Raw genomic sequence first — 14,446 nt, 5'->3', positions numbered from 1 at the left:
CTATTCTGTACCATTGATCTACCTTTCTATTTTGGTACCAATACCATGCTGTTTTTGTTACTATTGCTTTGTAGTAGAGTTGAAGATCTGGTATTGCAATACCCCCTGTTTCACTCTTCCTGCTAAGGATTGCTTTAGCTATTCTGGGTTTCTTATTCTTCCAGATGAATTTCATAATTGCTTGCTCTATTTCTGTAAGGTACGTCTTTGGGATTTTAATTGGAATTGCATTGAATTTGTATAGCACTTTAGGTAGTATGGCCATTTTGACAATATTAATTCTTCCTATCCAAGAACATGGGAGATCTTTCCATCTTCTAAGGTGTTCTTTAATTTCTTTCTTTAGTGTTCTGTAGTTCTCATTGTAGAGGTCTTTCACCTCTTTTGTGAGATTGATTCCCAAGTATTTTATTTTTTTGGAGGCTATTGTGAATGGGATAGTTTTCCTAATTTCTCTTTCTGAAGATTCATCACTTATGTATAAAAATGTGTTGGATTTATGAGCATTGATCTTATAACCTGCTACTTTACTGAATTCACTTATGAGTTCTAAGAGTTTTCTGGTGGAATTCCCAGGTTCCTCTAAATATATAATCATGTCATCAGCAAACAGGGATAGTTTGAGTCCTTCTTTTCCAATTCGTATCCCTTTAATTTCTTTGGTTTGTCTAATTGCTCTGGCTAGAGTCTCAAGAACGATGTTGAATAGAAGTGGTGAAAGAGGGCATCCCTGCCTTGTTCCAGTTTTTAGGGGGAATGCTTTCAGTTTTTAACCATTTAGAATGATATTGGCCATGGGCTTAGTGTAGATGGCCTTCACAATGTTAAGGAATGTTCCCACTACCCCAATTTTTTCTAGTGTTTTGAGCATGAAGGGATGCTGTATTTTATTGAATGCTTTTTCTACATCTATTGAAATAATCATGTGATTCTTAATTTTTAGTCTGTTGATATGGTGAATGACATTTATTGATTTCCTGATGTTGAACCAACCTTGCATCCCTGGGATAAAACCCACTTGATCGTGGTGCACTATCTTTTTAATATATTTTTGTATGCGATTTGCTAAAATTTTGTTGAGAATTTTTGCGTTGATGTTCATTAAGGATATTGGTCTGAAATTTTCTTTCCTTGATGTGTCTCTGTCTGGTTTAGGTATCAGGGTGATATTGGCTTCATAGAATGAGTTTGGGAGGGTTCCCTCCTCTTCTATTTTATGGGATACTTTGAGAAGTATTGGAATGAGCTCTTCTTTAAAGGTTTTGTAGAACTCGGCTGAGAACCCATCAGGTCCTGGACTTTTCTTTGTTGGTAGGCTTTTGATGACTTCTTCTATTTCAGTACTTGAAATTGGTCTATTTAAATTGTGTATGTCCTCCTCATTCAGTTTAGGCAATTCGTATGTCTCTAGAAACCTGTTGATGTCTTCGAAATTTTCTATTTTGTTGGAGTACAGATTTTCAAAATAGCTTCTAATTATGTTTTGTATTTCAATCCTGTCGTGATATTTCCTTGTTCATTCCGAATTTTAGTGATTTGGGTTTTCTCTCGTCTTCTCTTTGTTAGTGTGGCTAAAGGTTTATTAATTTTGTTTATTTTTTAGAAGAACCAACTATTTTGTCAATTTTTTGTATTGTTTCTTTTGTTTCAATTTCATTGATTTCAGCTCTGAATTTAACTATTTCCTGTCTTCTACTACTTTTGGTGCTGTTCTGTTCTTCTTTTTCTAGGGCTTTGAGCTGTAGTGTTAGGTCGTTTATTTGTTGAGTTTTACTTCTTTTATTAAATGCGCTCCATGAAATAAATTTCCCTCTAAGTACTGCTTTCATAGTGTCCCAGAGATTTTGATATGATGTTTCTTTGTTCTCATTTACCTCTAAGAATTTTTTAATTTCCTTCCTAATATCTTCTGTTATCCATTCATCATATAATAGCATATTGTTTAATCTCCAGATGTTGGAATAGTTTCTGTGTTTTACTCTTTCATTTATTTCTAACTTCAATGCATTATGGTCTAATAGAATACAAGGCAGTGTCTCTATCTTCTTGTATTTGCTAACATTAGCTTTGTGGCATAATATATGGTCTATTTTAGAGAAGGATCCATGTGCTGCTGAGAAGAAAGTGTATTCGCTCTTGGTTGGATGGTATATTCTATAAATGTCCGTTAAGTCTAAATTATTGATTGTGTTATTGAGATCTATGGTTTCTTTGTTCAATTTTTGTCTGGAAGATCTGTCCAGTGGTGAGAGAGGCGTGTTAAAATCACCTAGTATTATTGTGTTATGGTCTATTTGGTTTCTGAAATTGAGAAGGATTTGTTTGACATACATGGATGAGCCACTGTTTGGGGCATAGATGTTTATGATTGTTATATCTTGCTGATTTATGCTTCCCTTAAGCAGTATGAAATGTCCTTCTTTATCCCTTCTGACTAACTTTGGCTTGAAGTCCACATTATCTGAAATGAGGATGGATACTCCAGCTTTTTTGCTGAGTCCATGTGCATGGTATGTTTTCCCCCATCCTTTCACCTGTAGTCTATGGGTATCTTTTTCTATGAGGTGAGTCTCTTGTAGGCAACATATTGTTGGATCCTTCTTTTTAATCCAATCTGCCAGTCTGTGTCTTTTGATTGATGAATTCAGGCCATTAACATTCAGGGTTATTATTGAGATATGATTTGGTTTCCCGGTGATATGGTTCATTTTTAAATTTTATTTATTTATTTATTTGACACAACTTGGTTCCTCCTTTATTTGACAATTCCTTTAGGATAATTCCTCCCTTTGCTGATTTGCTTCTTTGTTTTTCATCTCTTCCTCATGGAATATTTTGCTGAGAATGTTCTGTAATGCTGGCTTTCTTTTTGTAAATTCTTTTAGCTTTTGTTTATCTTGGAAGGATTTTATTTCATCGTCAAATTTGAAGGTAAGTTTTGCTGGGTATAAGATTCTTGGTTGGCATCCATTTTCTTTCAGGGCTTGAAAAATGTTGTTCCAGTCCCTTCTAGCTTTTAGGGTCTGGATTGAAAAACCTGCTGATATCCGTATTGGTTTCCCCCTGAATGTAATTTGGTTCTTTTCTCTCACAGCCTTTAAAATTCTGTCTTTATTTTGTATGTTAGGTATTTTTATTATAATGTGCCTTGGTGTGGGTCTGTTGTAATTTTGTGTATTTGGAGTCCTATAAGCCTCTTGAACTTGATTTTCCATATCATTCTTCATATTTGGGAAATTTTCTGATATTATTTCATTGAATAGATTGTTCATTCCTTTGGTTTGTTTCTCTAGGCCTTCCTCAATCCCAATAATTCTTAAATTTGGCCTTTTCATGATATCCCATAATTCTTGTAGATTCTGTTCATGATTTTTTGCCATCTTCTCTGTTTGTTCAACTTTGTTTTCAAGGTTAAATATTTTGTCTTCAATGTCTGAGGTTCTGTCTTCCAGGTGTTCTATCCTACTGGATATGCTTTCTATGGAGTTCTTAATTTGGTTTATTGTTTCCTTCATTTCAAGGATTTCTGTTTGGTTTTTTTTCAGTATCTCTAACTCTTTATTGAAATGATCTTTTGCTTCCTGTATTTGCTCTTTTAACTGTCGATTGGTGCGATCATTCAATGCCTGCATTTGCTCTTTCATCTCATCATTCAGTGCGTGCATTTGCTCTTTCATCTCATCGTTTGCTTTCCTGATCATTTTAATTATGTACATTGTGAACTCCTTTTCTGTCATTTCTTCTGCCATGCTGTCATTGGATTTTATTGATGTAACATCTAGATTTGTTTGCGGCATTTTCTTCCCTTGTTTTCTCATATTATTCAGGTATCAGTGGACCGCTGAGATATTGCAGATTTCCTCTATTGACTTACAATGTCCTTGAAGATTTCTATATATATCCCCTCTTCGCCTTCAGTAGGCTGAAGTCTTGGAGGAAGTTGATAATGTGGTGCGCCACAAAGAAGCTGCCTCTCTAGGAGTGGTGGCCTTCAGGTGGGGTATATTCCCTGCTAGTGGGCAGAGGTGCCTCCACTTGTTGACCAATGGTCGTCTAAAGGGGAACTAGGCTGTGGGCTGAGGCAAGGCCTGTTTGGGCCTGTGTCTCTGGTTTTACCATCCTTGTGGGGAAACCTCACCCGCCAGGAAGACGCACCTGGTGGGGAGGTCTCGCTGGTCAGTTCCCCTCCTAGAGGTTCCCCTCAATTTACAGCTACCCCCTGGGCTGGGCTGCCTTCCTCTGTAAAGTTCCCAGGGGCCCGGCCCTACCTCCTGGGCCTGGGAGCCTCACCCTTCGCAGATGAATCTCCTTAGGCCGCCCCTCCTCAGAGAATCTGCCCGCAGGCCTGGAACCTTTGCTCCGCCCTAAGCGTGTCTCTGTGCGGCTCTTCCACCAAGAAGCCTCCTAGATCCTGGGGCCCTGTTCTGCACCTAATCGCCTGGCTATGCGGCCCCTCCTCTGAGCAGCCACCTGGGGGCCCGTACAATCACTCTGCATCCCAGAGACCCGCCGCACGCCTCTTCCTCCAGACAGCCGCCCAGTATTCCGGTGCGGTACTAGGAGTCCGAGAAATTCACTGTGTGCCTCCTCCTCCCACCAACCGCCCGTAGCCCTGGGCAATGACTCCGAGTCGAAGTGACCCTCCCTGTTCCTCCTCCTCCTCCAGGTAACCCCCCGGGTGTTCAGGAGCGGTCGCTCTGAGTGGCTCTGAATCCACGTGACCCTCTGCATGCCTCCTCTGGGCAGCCGCCTGGACCTCTGGTGCGGCCACTCGAGACCAAGTGACCCACCATGCTCCTCCTCCAGGCAGCCCCCCTGTGTTCAGGAGCGGTCGCTTTAAGTCCAAACAACTCACCACTCGCCTTCTCCTCTGAGCAGCTGTCTGGAGCTCTAATGCAGTTACTGCGAGTCCAAACGACCCGCCGCGCTCCTCCTCCTCCTCCTCCTACTCCTCCAGGCAGGCCCCGGTGTTCAGAAGTGGTCTGAGTCCAAACAGCTTGCCGCGCTGCTTCTCCTCTGGCAACCGCCTGTAGCTCTGGTGCAGTCACTTCAAATCCAAGTGGCCACACTCCTCCTCCTCCTACTCCTCTGGGCAGGCCCGGTGTTCAGAAGTGGTCTGAGTCCAAACAGCTCACCATGCCGCTTCTCCTCTGGCAACCGCCTGTAGCTCTGGTGTAGTCACTCCGAATCCAAGCGGCCACACTCCTCCTCCTCCTCCTCCTCAGGGCAGGAGTGTTCAGAAGTGGTCGCTCTGAGTCCAAACAGCTCTCCTCGCCGCTCCTCCCCTGGGCAGCCACCGGAGCCCCAGTGGTTGCTCCGAGTCCCAGCGCTGTGCTGAGCGGCCTCCTCTCCGATGCTCCCAGTTGTCCGAGTTCACTGCTCCAGCGGGGGGAGGGGGTGTCTCGCCAGCAGCTCTACTTCACACAACGTTCCTTGCGTTCCGGGACTACCGCCCCATCCGGGACTTCTCCCCAATGGGAGAGACTCACCCGGCTGCTTTGAGTTGGTCCCAAGTCTCTCAATATCTCCTCTTTTGACTCCTGAGTCCTGGAGCAACATGAAATGCAGCCACCCTCTAGGCCGCCATCTTGAAACCCGCCTCCTCCCTGAAACTTTCATTTTGAAGCTTCTTATAAATCACTGACATCAACATCAGAAAATAGTTGAAATTTTTTTCTTTTTAAAATAGAACAAATTGGAAACATAACTATTTGCTTACCAAATTTATTTTGGAAGTGCATGCCTTCTAAAAATGGTTTTGCCCCTTTGCCAGCCCTGGGTAAAAGACCCTGATTCATACATTTGAATGCTGTGCATTCTAAGGCTAGGGTTCCAGCTGTAAGTTCCATTCTGTGTTTTTCTCTAGGACATTTCCTGGAGCATTGTTCTTCCACTTTTGATTTGAAAATGGAGCACTGGACCAATAATTTTCAAACTTTTTGGTTACAATCTTTAATTTTTTTCCCTAAGGATTGAACGTAGGACTTTGTTCTTGATAGGCAAGCACTCTACCACTGAGTCAATCCCCAATCCCTCTTTTTAAATGACATATAATCCTCTTGCATTTGGTGAGGGATCTAAGAGAACTGGGTATGACAAAGATACATTAGTCATTCCTTTAGCTTCAAAAGTGTAGCTGTTATCTATTTCATTCATTTTATTCTCAAGTGGAGAAAGTCACAAACAGTTTTTCTCACATTTATGGGACCAAGTTAAACCTTCTTTATTGGTGACGTAGCTGACTGTCCATACTATGTGATTTGGACAGATCATGAGTACAAAGAAGCCTGTCACATAAAAGGTACTCAATAAGTTTTTGTTGAAAATACATACATATGCATACATACATGTGCATACACGCACCTCTACCTGCTAATGTGCCTCAGAATTAATGTTATCCTCCTTTGAAACATTCCTGGCAGTTAATTTATTATATATTCAGAAGATCCCTGTGCTAACATGCAAATACTATAGGCAAGGACCAGTATTAACCCAATGATTTCAAAGTATATTCATTAGTTCAATTTAGCCATTCTACAATGTATAAGAATTTCAAAACAACATATTGTATACCATAACTATTTACTGTTTTTATTTTTCAGTTAAAAACAGTAACTCCAAAAACTTAGTAGCACTAAAACTCCCAAAATAACCCAATTAAAAAATGGGCAAGAAGGAGCAGAGAGAAAAAGGAAGTGCTACTGACTAAAATGGAGCACATTATATTCCATGCATATATAATTATGTCAAAATGAAACTCACTATTGTCTAACTATAATGCACTAATTAAAACTTTTAAAAATTAAAAAAAAATGGGCAATAGTACTAAATAGACATTTCTCAAAAACAGACATACAGATGACCAAGAGGTATATGAAAAAATGTTTACTATCACTAGACATCATAGAAATGCAAATCAAAACCATAGTATCACCATATCCCCTCAGCCCAGTAAGAGTGGTTATTATCAAAAAGACTAACAATAACAATGCTGCTGAGGATGTGGTAGAAAGGGAACTGTTACACTCTGTTGGTGGGCATATAAATTAGTGCAGCCATTTATAGAAAACAGTATGGAGTTTCAAAAATTTAAAAGCAGAACTACCATATGATCTAGCAATCTATTACTCAGTATGTATCCAAAGGAAATGAAATCAATCTGTCCAAGAGACATTTGCACTCACTCCCATGTTCATTGCAGCACTAGCCAAAATAGTCAAGAAATGGAAACAACTGAAATGCTCATCCACTGATATATGGATAAAGAAAATGTGCTACTTATGCACAGTGGAGTACTATTCAACCACAAAAAAGAATGAAATCCTGTCATTTGCAACAACATGGATGGAACTGGATCATTATGTTCAAGTGAAATAAGCCAGGCACAAAAAGATGAGTGGCACATGATCTCATTTATAAATGAAATATAAAAAAACTGATCTCAAAGAAATTGAGAGTAGAATGTTGCTAACCAGATACTAATGAGAGTAGTTGGGGAGAGACAGATGGGGAAATTTGATCAATAGATACTAAGTGAAAGTTTGATAGAAGTAAGATGTTCTGGTGTGTTATTGCACAGTGCGGTACCTATAGAGTAATAATATGCTTTATATGTCAAAAAGATAGAAGAAAGGATTCTGAATGTTTTCACCATAAAGAACCAGTAAGGAGACAGACATGTTCAACCTGACTTAAACATTACACAGTGTATATACATGTATTGAAACATCACATGGTATCCCATTAATATGCATAATTTTTATATTTTTATGTATCAGTTAAAATTAAGTTTAATTTCAATGTAAATTAAAATGTTTATTATCCTATAGGTCTATAAAAAAAAGTGTAGATTATTTACCCAATAAGGTGGTCACTTTGTGACACAGTTTATAAATATTCACAACTTAGAGAAGTAAAAGAGCAGAGCAGGAAGCACCACTTTGCTTTTATCTTCCCAACTTTGAACTTTATTTAAAAGATTTGCTTTCATTCACACCTCAATAATTAACCAAGTATCTTCCATAAGCATGAGGGAGGCACTGTTCTAAAAGTGGCAACAGACACAAAGATTAATATGATACAGGCTCTGCCTTCAGGTTCATAATCTAACAGAGGTAAGGCATATATTTAAATATCTGTAGCATAATATGGAGAGAAGTGATAAGTGCCAGAAGAAATCATAAACAAGGTACAAAAGTATTTTACAAATGGAAGTGATATTTCCTGGCTAGTAGCTATTCATACTGCAATTACAAACAAAAAATAAGAACCATCTCTCTGTAGTTAGAGAACCATCAGGTAGTTTACTACCCTTTTGCTCTCATTATTTATTTATTTGCATGTCTTTCTTTTCTGCTGAGCTATAATGTTCTTCATGGCAGGGTATATATTACTCTGTATCCCACCTCTCTAACTGTTCCTGGTTCATATAAAGTACACTTGATAAATATTTGTTGATAGATATATGTATCACTAATAGTCAAACTTATCTGATCTTTAAAAAAACTTATTTTTATACCATTACAAAGCATATTCAACAGATAAACTCCATACAATTAAAAAATATAGATTTGTTCTCAGAAACCAAATATTAAAAAAAAAAAAAAAAAAAAAAACAGGGTACTTCATTTTATATCATCTCATTTAATCCTCACAATTAAACATTAAATTATCTTTTTTTTGTTTATTTTTAATTGTTCCATTTATACATGACAGAATGCATTTTGGTTTTTTTTTTTTTTTCCTAAAGACTCACAAAATGCATTTTTTAATTGTTTGTTCTATTTAGTTATACATGAGAGCAGAATGCATTTTGTTTCATTGTATACAAATGGAGTACAACTTTTCATTTCTCTGGTTGTACACAATGTAGAGTCACACCGTTCATGTAATCTTACATGTACATAGGGTAATGATATTTGTCTCATTCTACCATCTTTCCTTCCCCCTGCCCCCTCCCTTCCCCTCATTTCCCTCTACACATCCATCGTTCCTCCGTTATTCCCTTACCCTCATGCCCACCATTGTGTATCAGCATTCACTTATCAGAGAAAACATTCGGCCTTTGGCTTTGGGGGATTGGCTTATCTCACTTAGCATGATATTCTCTAACCCCATCCATTTACCTGCCAATGCCACAATTTTATTCTTCTTTATAGCTGAGTAATATTCCATTGTGTATATATAACTACTGTTTCTTTATCCATTCATCTATTGAAGGGCTGGTTCCACAATCTAGCTATTGTGAATTGAGATGCTATAAACATTGATGTGGATGCATCATGTAGTATGCTTATTTTAAGTCCTTTGGGTATAGGCCAAGGAGTGGCATAGCTGGGGCAAATGTTGGGTCCATTCCAAGTTTTCTAAGGACTCTCCATACTGCTTTCCAGATTGGCTGCACCAATTTGCAATCCCACCAGCAATGTATGAGTATACCTCTTTTTCTACATCCTTGCCAACACCTATTGTTGCTTGTATTCTTGATAATAGCCATTCTAATTGGAGTGAGATAAAATCTGAGGGTAGTTTTGATCTGCATTTCTTTAATTACTAGAGATGTTGGACATTTTTTCATATATTTGTTGATCGATTGTTTATCTTCTGTGAAGTGTCTGTTCAGCTCCTTAGCCAATTTATTGATTGGGTTATTTGTAATTTTGGTGTTAAGTTTTTTGAGTTCTTCAATTGGAAAAATAAAAGATCCAGAATAGCCAAAGCAGTCCTTAGCAGGAAGAATGAAGCAAGAGGTATCACAATACCAGACCTTAAACTATACTACAGAGCAATAGTAACCAAAAAAAGCCTGGTATTGGCACCAAAATAGGCAGGTAGACCAATGGTACAGAACAGAAGACATAGAGACAAACCCACATAAATACAGTTATCTCATACTAGACAAAGGTGCCAAAAACATACAATGGAGAAAAGATTGCCTCTTCAAACAAATAGTGCTGGGAAAACTGGAAATTCATATGCTGTCACCCTACACAAAATTCAACTCAAAATGGATCAAGGACCTAGGAATTAGACCAGAGAACTTGCATCTAATAGAAGAAAAAGTAGACCCAAATCTTTTATGATGTCAGCTTAGGACCAGACTTCCTTAACAAGACTCCCAAAGCCCAAGAAATAAAAACAAGAATCAATAAATGGGATGGGTTCAAACTAAAAATTTTCTTCTCAGCAAAGGAAACAATAATGTGAAGAGAGAACCTACAGAGTGGGAGAAAATCTTTACCACATGCACTTCAGATACAGCACTAATCTCCAGAATTTATAAAGAACTCAATAAACTTAACACTAAAAATACAAACATTTTTAAGGACAGTTTTTATAAGATTACATAAAATTTGCACTATTAAGTGCAGCATAACACAGCAAGATCAGATCTGAGAACTAATAGCTAATAGAAAGCAGAAACAGCTGTCACTATCTTTCTTTCCAGTTACACTTGTTGTGACAGTGTGTTTGTATGATATTTGATTGACTAGTCCCAGACCTCAGTAAAGTGAGTTCTAAATAAATTTACATTTCAAGCATATGTGATTGATCACACGTAATTCTTTTTTAAATGTTCACCTACTATTCTGAATAGAAAACATTATATATATTTACCACAAAATAATCTATAAGGTCCTTCAAGCTTTAAATTCTTGTGATCTTGATTGTCCATGAAAAGAAATGTCAAATTGATAGTATAAGCAATTTTCTGTCTTTTGTGGTGACTTATGACAATATTATTAGTCTTAGAAACTCTTTGGGATCGTGCCTTTAAGCCAATTCAGTGAACATTTCTGGAACAGCTGCTGGGATTGGAGTAAAGTGCTAAATTTAATGAGATGCAGTGAGGGTCTTCTGAAGGATATGTGTAATTATAAAATGGTTTGAAGCATTAAAAGCTTATTGTTCTCCCATATCAAAAATCTAAAGGCAAGGAGTCCACAAGGCTTGCCTAGCAGCTCAGCTTTTTCATCAGACTCAAACTTTTTGTCCTCATGTTTCCATTACTGTGTGGGCTTACATTCTCATACTTGAAAAATGGCTTCCAGTACCCAGCCATGTTACAGGTGGAAAGAAAGTAGCAGGACAAAAGCTGTTTTCTTTTAAAGCTTTATCTCATCATCTCATTATTGTGTAATAAGATTATTGACCCCAGGGACAGCTTAATGGCCAGAATATCATATATCATAGCACTACTTCTAACTGCAAACTAGGGAAGAAGGAGACTGAATAAGCAGTTAGGACAGCTGAGCAATAGTGTTTGTATTATTCCTTTCTCTTTTTTTATCATTTGGTCTGTACATTTATAAGGTTCCAAGGATAAGACCAGTTTTTTTATGCATGAGGAGGATATAGTACTCCAAGAAATTTTCTGTCATTAAATGATTCATTTATTAATTCAACAAATATTTGATGTATTATATATGGTTATGAATATCTGTGTTTGTATCCATGAAAAAAAAATAAAGTAGGGTAAAGTGAATGAAGAGTGATAGTAGGCACTATTATATATAGGGTATTCAAGAAAGACCTCTCTGATAATACTGATGATACTTCTTTGATGAGGTAAAATCTGAGCAGAGACTTGAAAGAAATGGGGATGGATGATGCTATAATATCTGGAGTAGATGATTCAAGAGAGGAAACAGCTAGTATAAAGGCCCTGTGAGGAGATAAATTTGGCATGATCAATGTAAAGGATCATACCAGTTCTGGTATGGCTGTAGCACAATGAACAAGGAAGGAAATATTAGGAGGTAAGAACAGTGGAAGTGATAATAAGTTGGGCCTTATAGGTCCTAGCAAAGATTTTACTGTAAGGGAAATAGAAAGTCTTTGGAGACTTGTAAGCAGAAATTTGCACAGTCCAATGTGAAATGTAAAAGGATCATGGTAACTACTGTATGAAGAAATTGAAGTAGGACAAGGATAAAAGCAGGGAGACCAGTTAGGAGGCTATTCAGTTTTCTAGGACATAAGCAATAGTTCCAACTCTTGTGTTATCAGTGGAAGTGACAATAATCAGGTTTTAAATATATTTCAAAGGTAGTTTAGATATGGCTATGACTAAAAGAGAAGACTCAAGGTTGTCTCCAAGGTTTTGGCCTAATAGCTGGAAAAATGGATTTACTGCTAATTATTGATATGATAATTGCTCAAGAATAAGACATCTTATGGGTGGAATAGGAGGGTTGAGAATCAAGAATTTTATTTCAGGCTTTTTAGGTTTGACATAAACATCCAAGCACAAGCTGGATAAGTGGTTACAAGTCTGAAAATATATACCATCTCAGCTATTGGTTGACATATGAATATAGAATTGAGGGTAAAGGTTGAAATTGAAGATAGACAATTGGTAGTTTCAGTATATGGGTGATATTAATGCCATGGTCATACAGTGAGTAGGTAGATTAAAAATAATATTTTTGCATGCATTTTTACATGGAAAAGAAAATTTTCTATATATTTAATTTATTAAATAAGTTAATATTTTGGAACTTCATTTTGCTAACTAGTTTCTTTAGTGTTCCAAGTTGAGAACAGTGGTAGAGCACATTAACTCTAAAGTCAAGACTGCCTACATTTAACTCTTGGCTCTTCTGTTACTAGCTCTGAGATTTAGGCAAAGATATATAGCCTCTCAAAGCTTCCCTTCCCTCATCTGTAAGTGAGGATGAGAATGGTGTCTCGCCATATATTGTTGTGAAGATTAATGAGTTTATTTAGTACACTCTCTTGATACAAAAAGTATTAGCCAGTATCATTAAATTTCACCAGGTTTTGGTATATGGTATAACAATGTTAACTTGATTTAATGTTCCACCAGAGCAAGCTGTGTTTTGGAAGCAGGAAAGATAGTTTCTTACCTGGTACTATTCATTTGGAGACACTTGAAATTAGGAATTATTGATATTTATAAGTCATTCCTACTTTTTGATCAGTGTTTCAGCATCATATTCTCAGTTAATTATCTTCCTGTTTAGGTCACAGTGCAGTTGATATCACCAAGGTGGCTAGAAGACACCGCATGTCTCCTTTTCCTCTGACATCTATGGACAAAGCCTTTATCACGGTCCTGGAGATGACTCCGGTGCTTGGAACAGAAATCATCAATTACCGAGGTACTGTCATATTTGCATTTTTCTTTCTTCTTTTTTTCCAAGATTCATATAATGTAAAGGTATAATTTCCCTGAAAGAAAAAAATTATCATTGTCATAATCATTCTTTCTGTTTTTTATTTCTACTCAACTATAGGATCAGCCTTAATATTATACAAAGTATAACACCATAGGGAGGAAAAATATCAACTGTGTTTTTGAATCAGAATACCAGTACTCTAAAGAGAGAGCTGTCATTGTTCAGTGAGGAAAATAGATTAACCCTGAGTCTGCCTGATGATTTTTCTCCCAGAAATGGGATATAACTAATATGTCTTTTTTGTGGTCCTATTTAGTTATACATGACAGTAGAATGCATTTTGACACATCATACATAAATGGAGTATAAATTCTCATTCTTCTGATTGTACATGATGTTGAATCACATGAGTTGTACAATCATATATGCACATAGGGTGATAATGTCCAATTCATTCTACAGTCATTCCTACCCCCATACCCTTTCCCCTCCCTTCACTCCCCTATGTCTAATCCATAGTACCTGTATTATTCCCTACCCTCCCCTTTTTATTGTGAATTAGCATCCACATATCAGAGAAAACATACTGACCTTTGGTTTTTGGGGGATTGGCTTATTTTGCTTATTCTCCAACTCCATCCATTTACCTGCAAATGCCATGATTTCATTTTCCTTTAAGGATGAATAATAGTTCATTGTGTATATATACCACAGTTTCTTTATCCATTCATCTGTTGCAGGGCAACTAGGTTGGTTCCATAGTTTAGCTATTGTGAATTGAGATGATATAAACATTGATATGGCTGTGTCACTATAGTATGCTGATTTTAAGTCCTTTGTGTATAAACCAAGGAGTGGAATAGCTGGGTCAAATGGTGGTTCCATTCCAAGTTTTCTGAGGAATGTTCATATTGCTCTCCATGGTGGTTGCACCAATTTGCAGACCTACCAGCAATGTATAAGTGTACCTTTTTCTCCACATCCTTGCCAACATTTATTATTGCTTGTATTCTTGATAATTGCCTTTCTGGCTGGAGTGAGATGAAATCTTAGTGTAGTTTTGATTTGCATTTCTCAAATTGCTAGAGATGTTAAACATTTTTGCATGTATTTGTTGATCAATTGTATTTCTTCTTCTGTGAAGTGTCTGTGCAGTTCCTTAGCCCATATTCTATCTGTGTTTTCTAAAACAGATAAACATGATTATAAGACATACTAGTTTTTCTTGAAAAAAATAATAAATAGATAAATAATAAACAAAAAACTAAAACAGATAAGCATGATTATCTCAAAAAAACTAATAT

At 37.2% G+C, this 14,446-nt stretch overlaps 1 protein-coding gene across 1 annotated transcript in view; it reads left to right on the top strand.

Annotated features, from left to right (window-relative positions):
• GPHN (gephyrin) overlaps window positions 1-14,446 on the top strand; it is a 709,158-nt gene that overhangs the window by 543,405 nt on the left and 151,307 nt on the right. The window contains 1 exon segment of the mRNA XM_079127200.1: window positions 12,987-13,124. Coding sequence (XP_078983326.1) covers window positions 12,987-13,124 — 138 coding nt within the window.

The sequence above is a fragment of the Sciurus vulgaris genome (assembly GCF_902686455.1).
Source record: "Sciurus vulgaris genome assembly, chromosome: 2".
Lineage (NCBI taxonomy): Eukaryota > Metazoa > Chordata > Mammalia > Rodentia > Sciuridae > Sciurus > Sciurus vulgaris.
The sequence above is the reverse complement of the archived record's forward strand: the minus strand, read 5'-3'. Positions and strand labels throughout refer to the sequence as shown.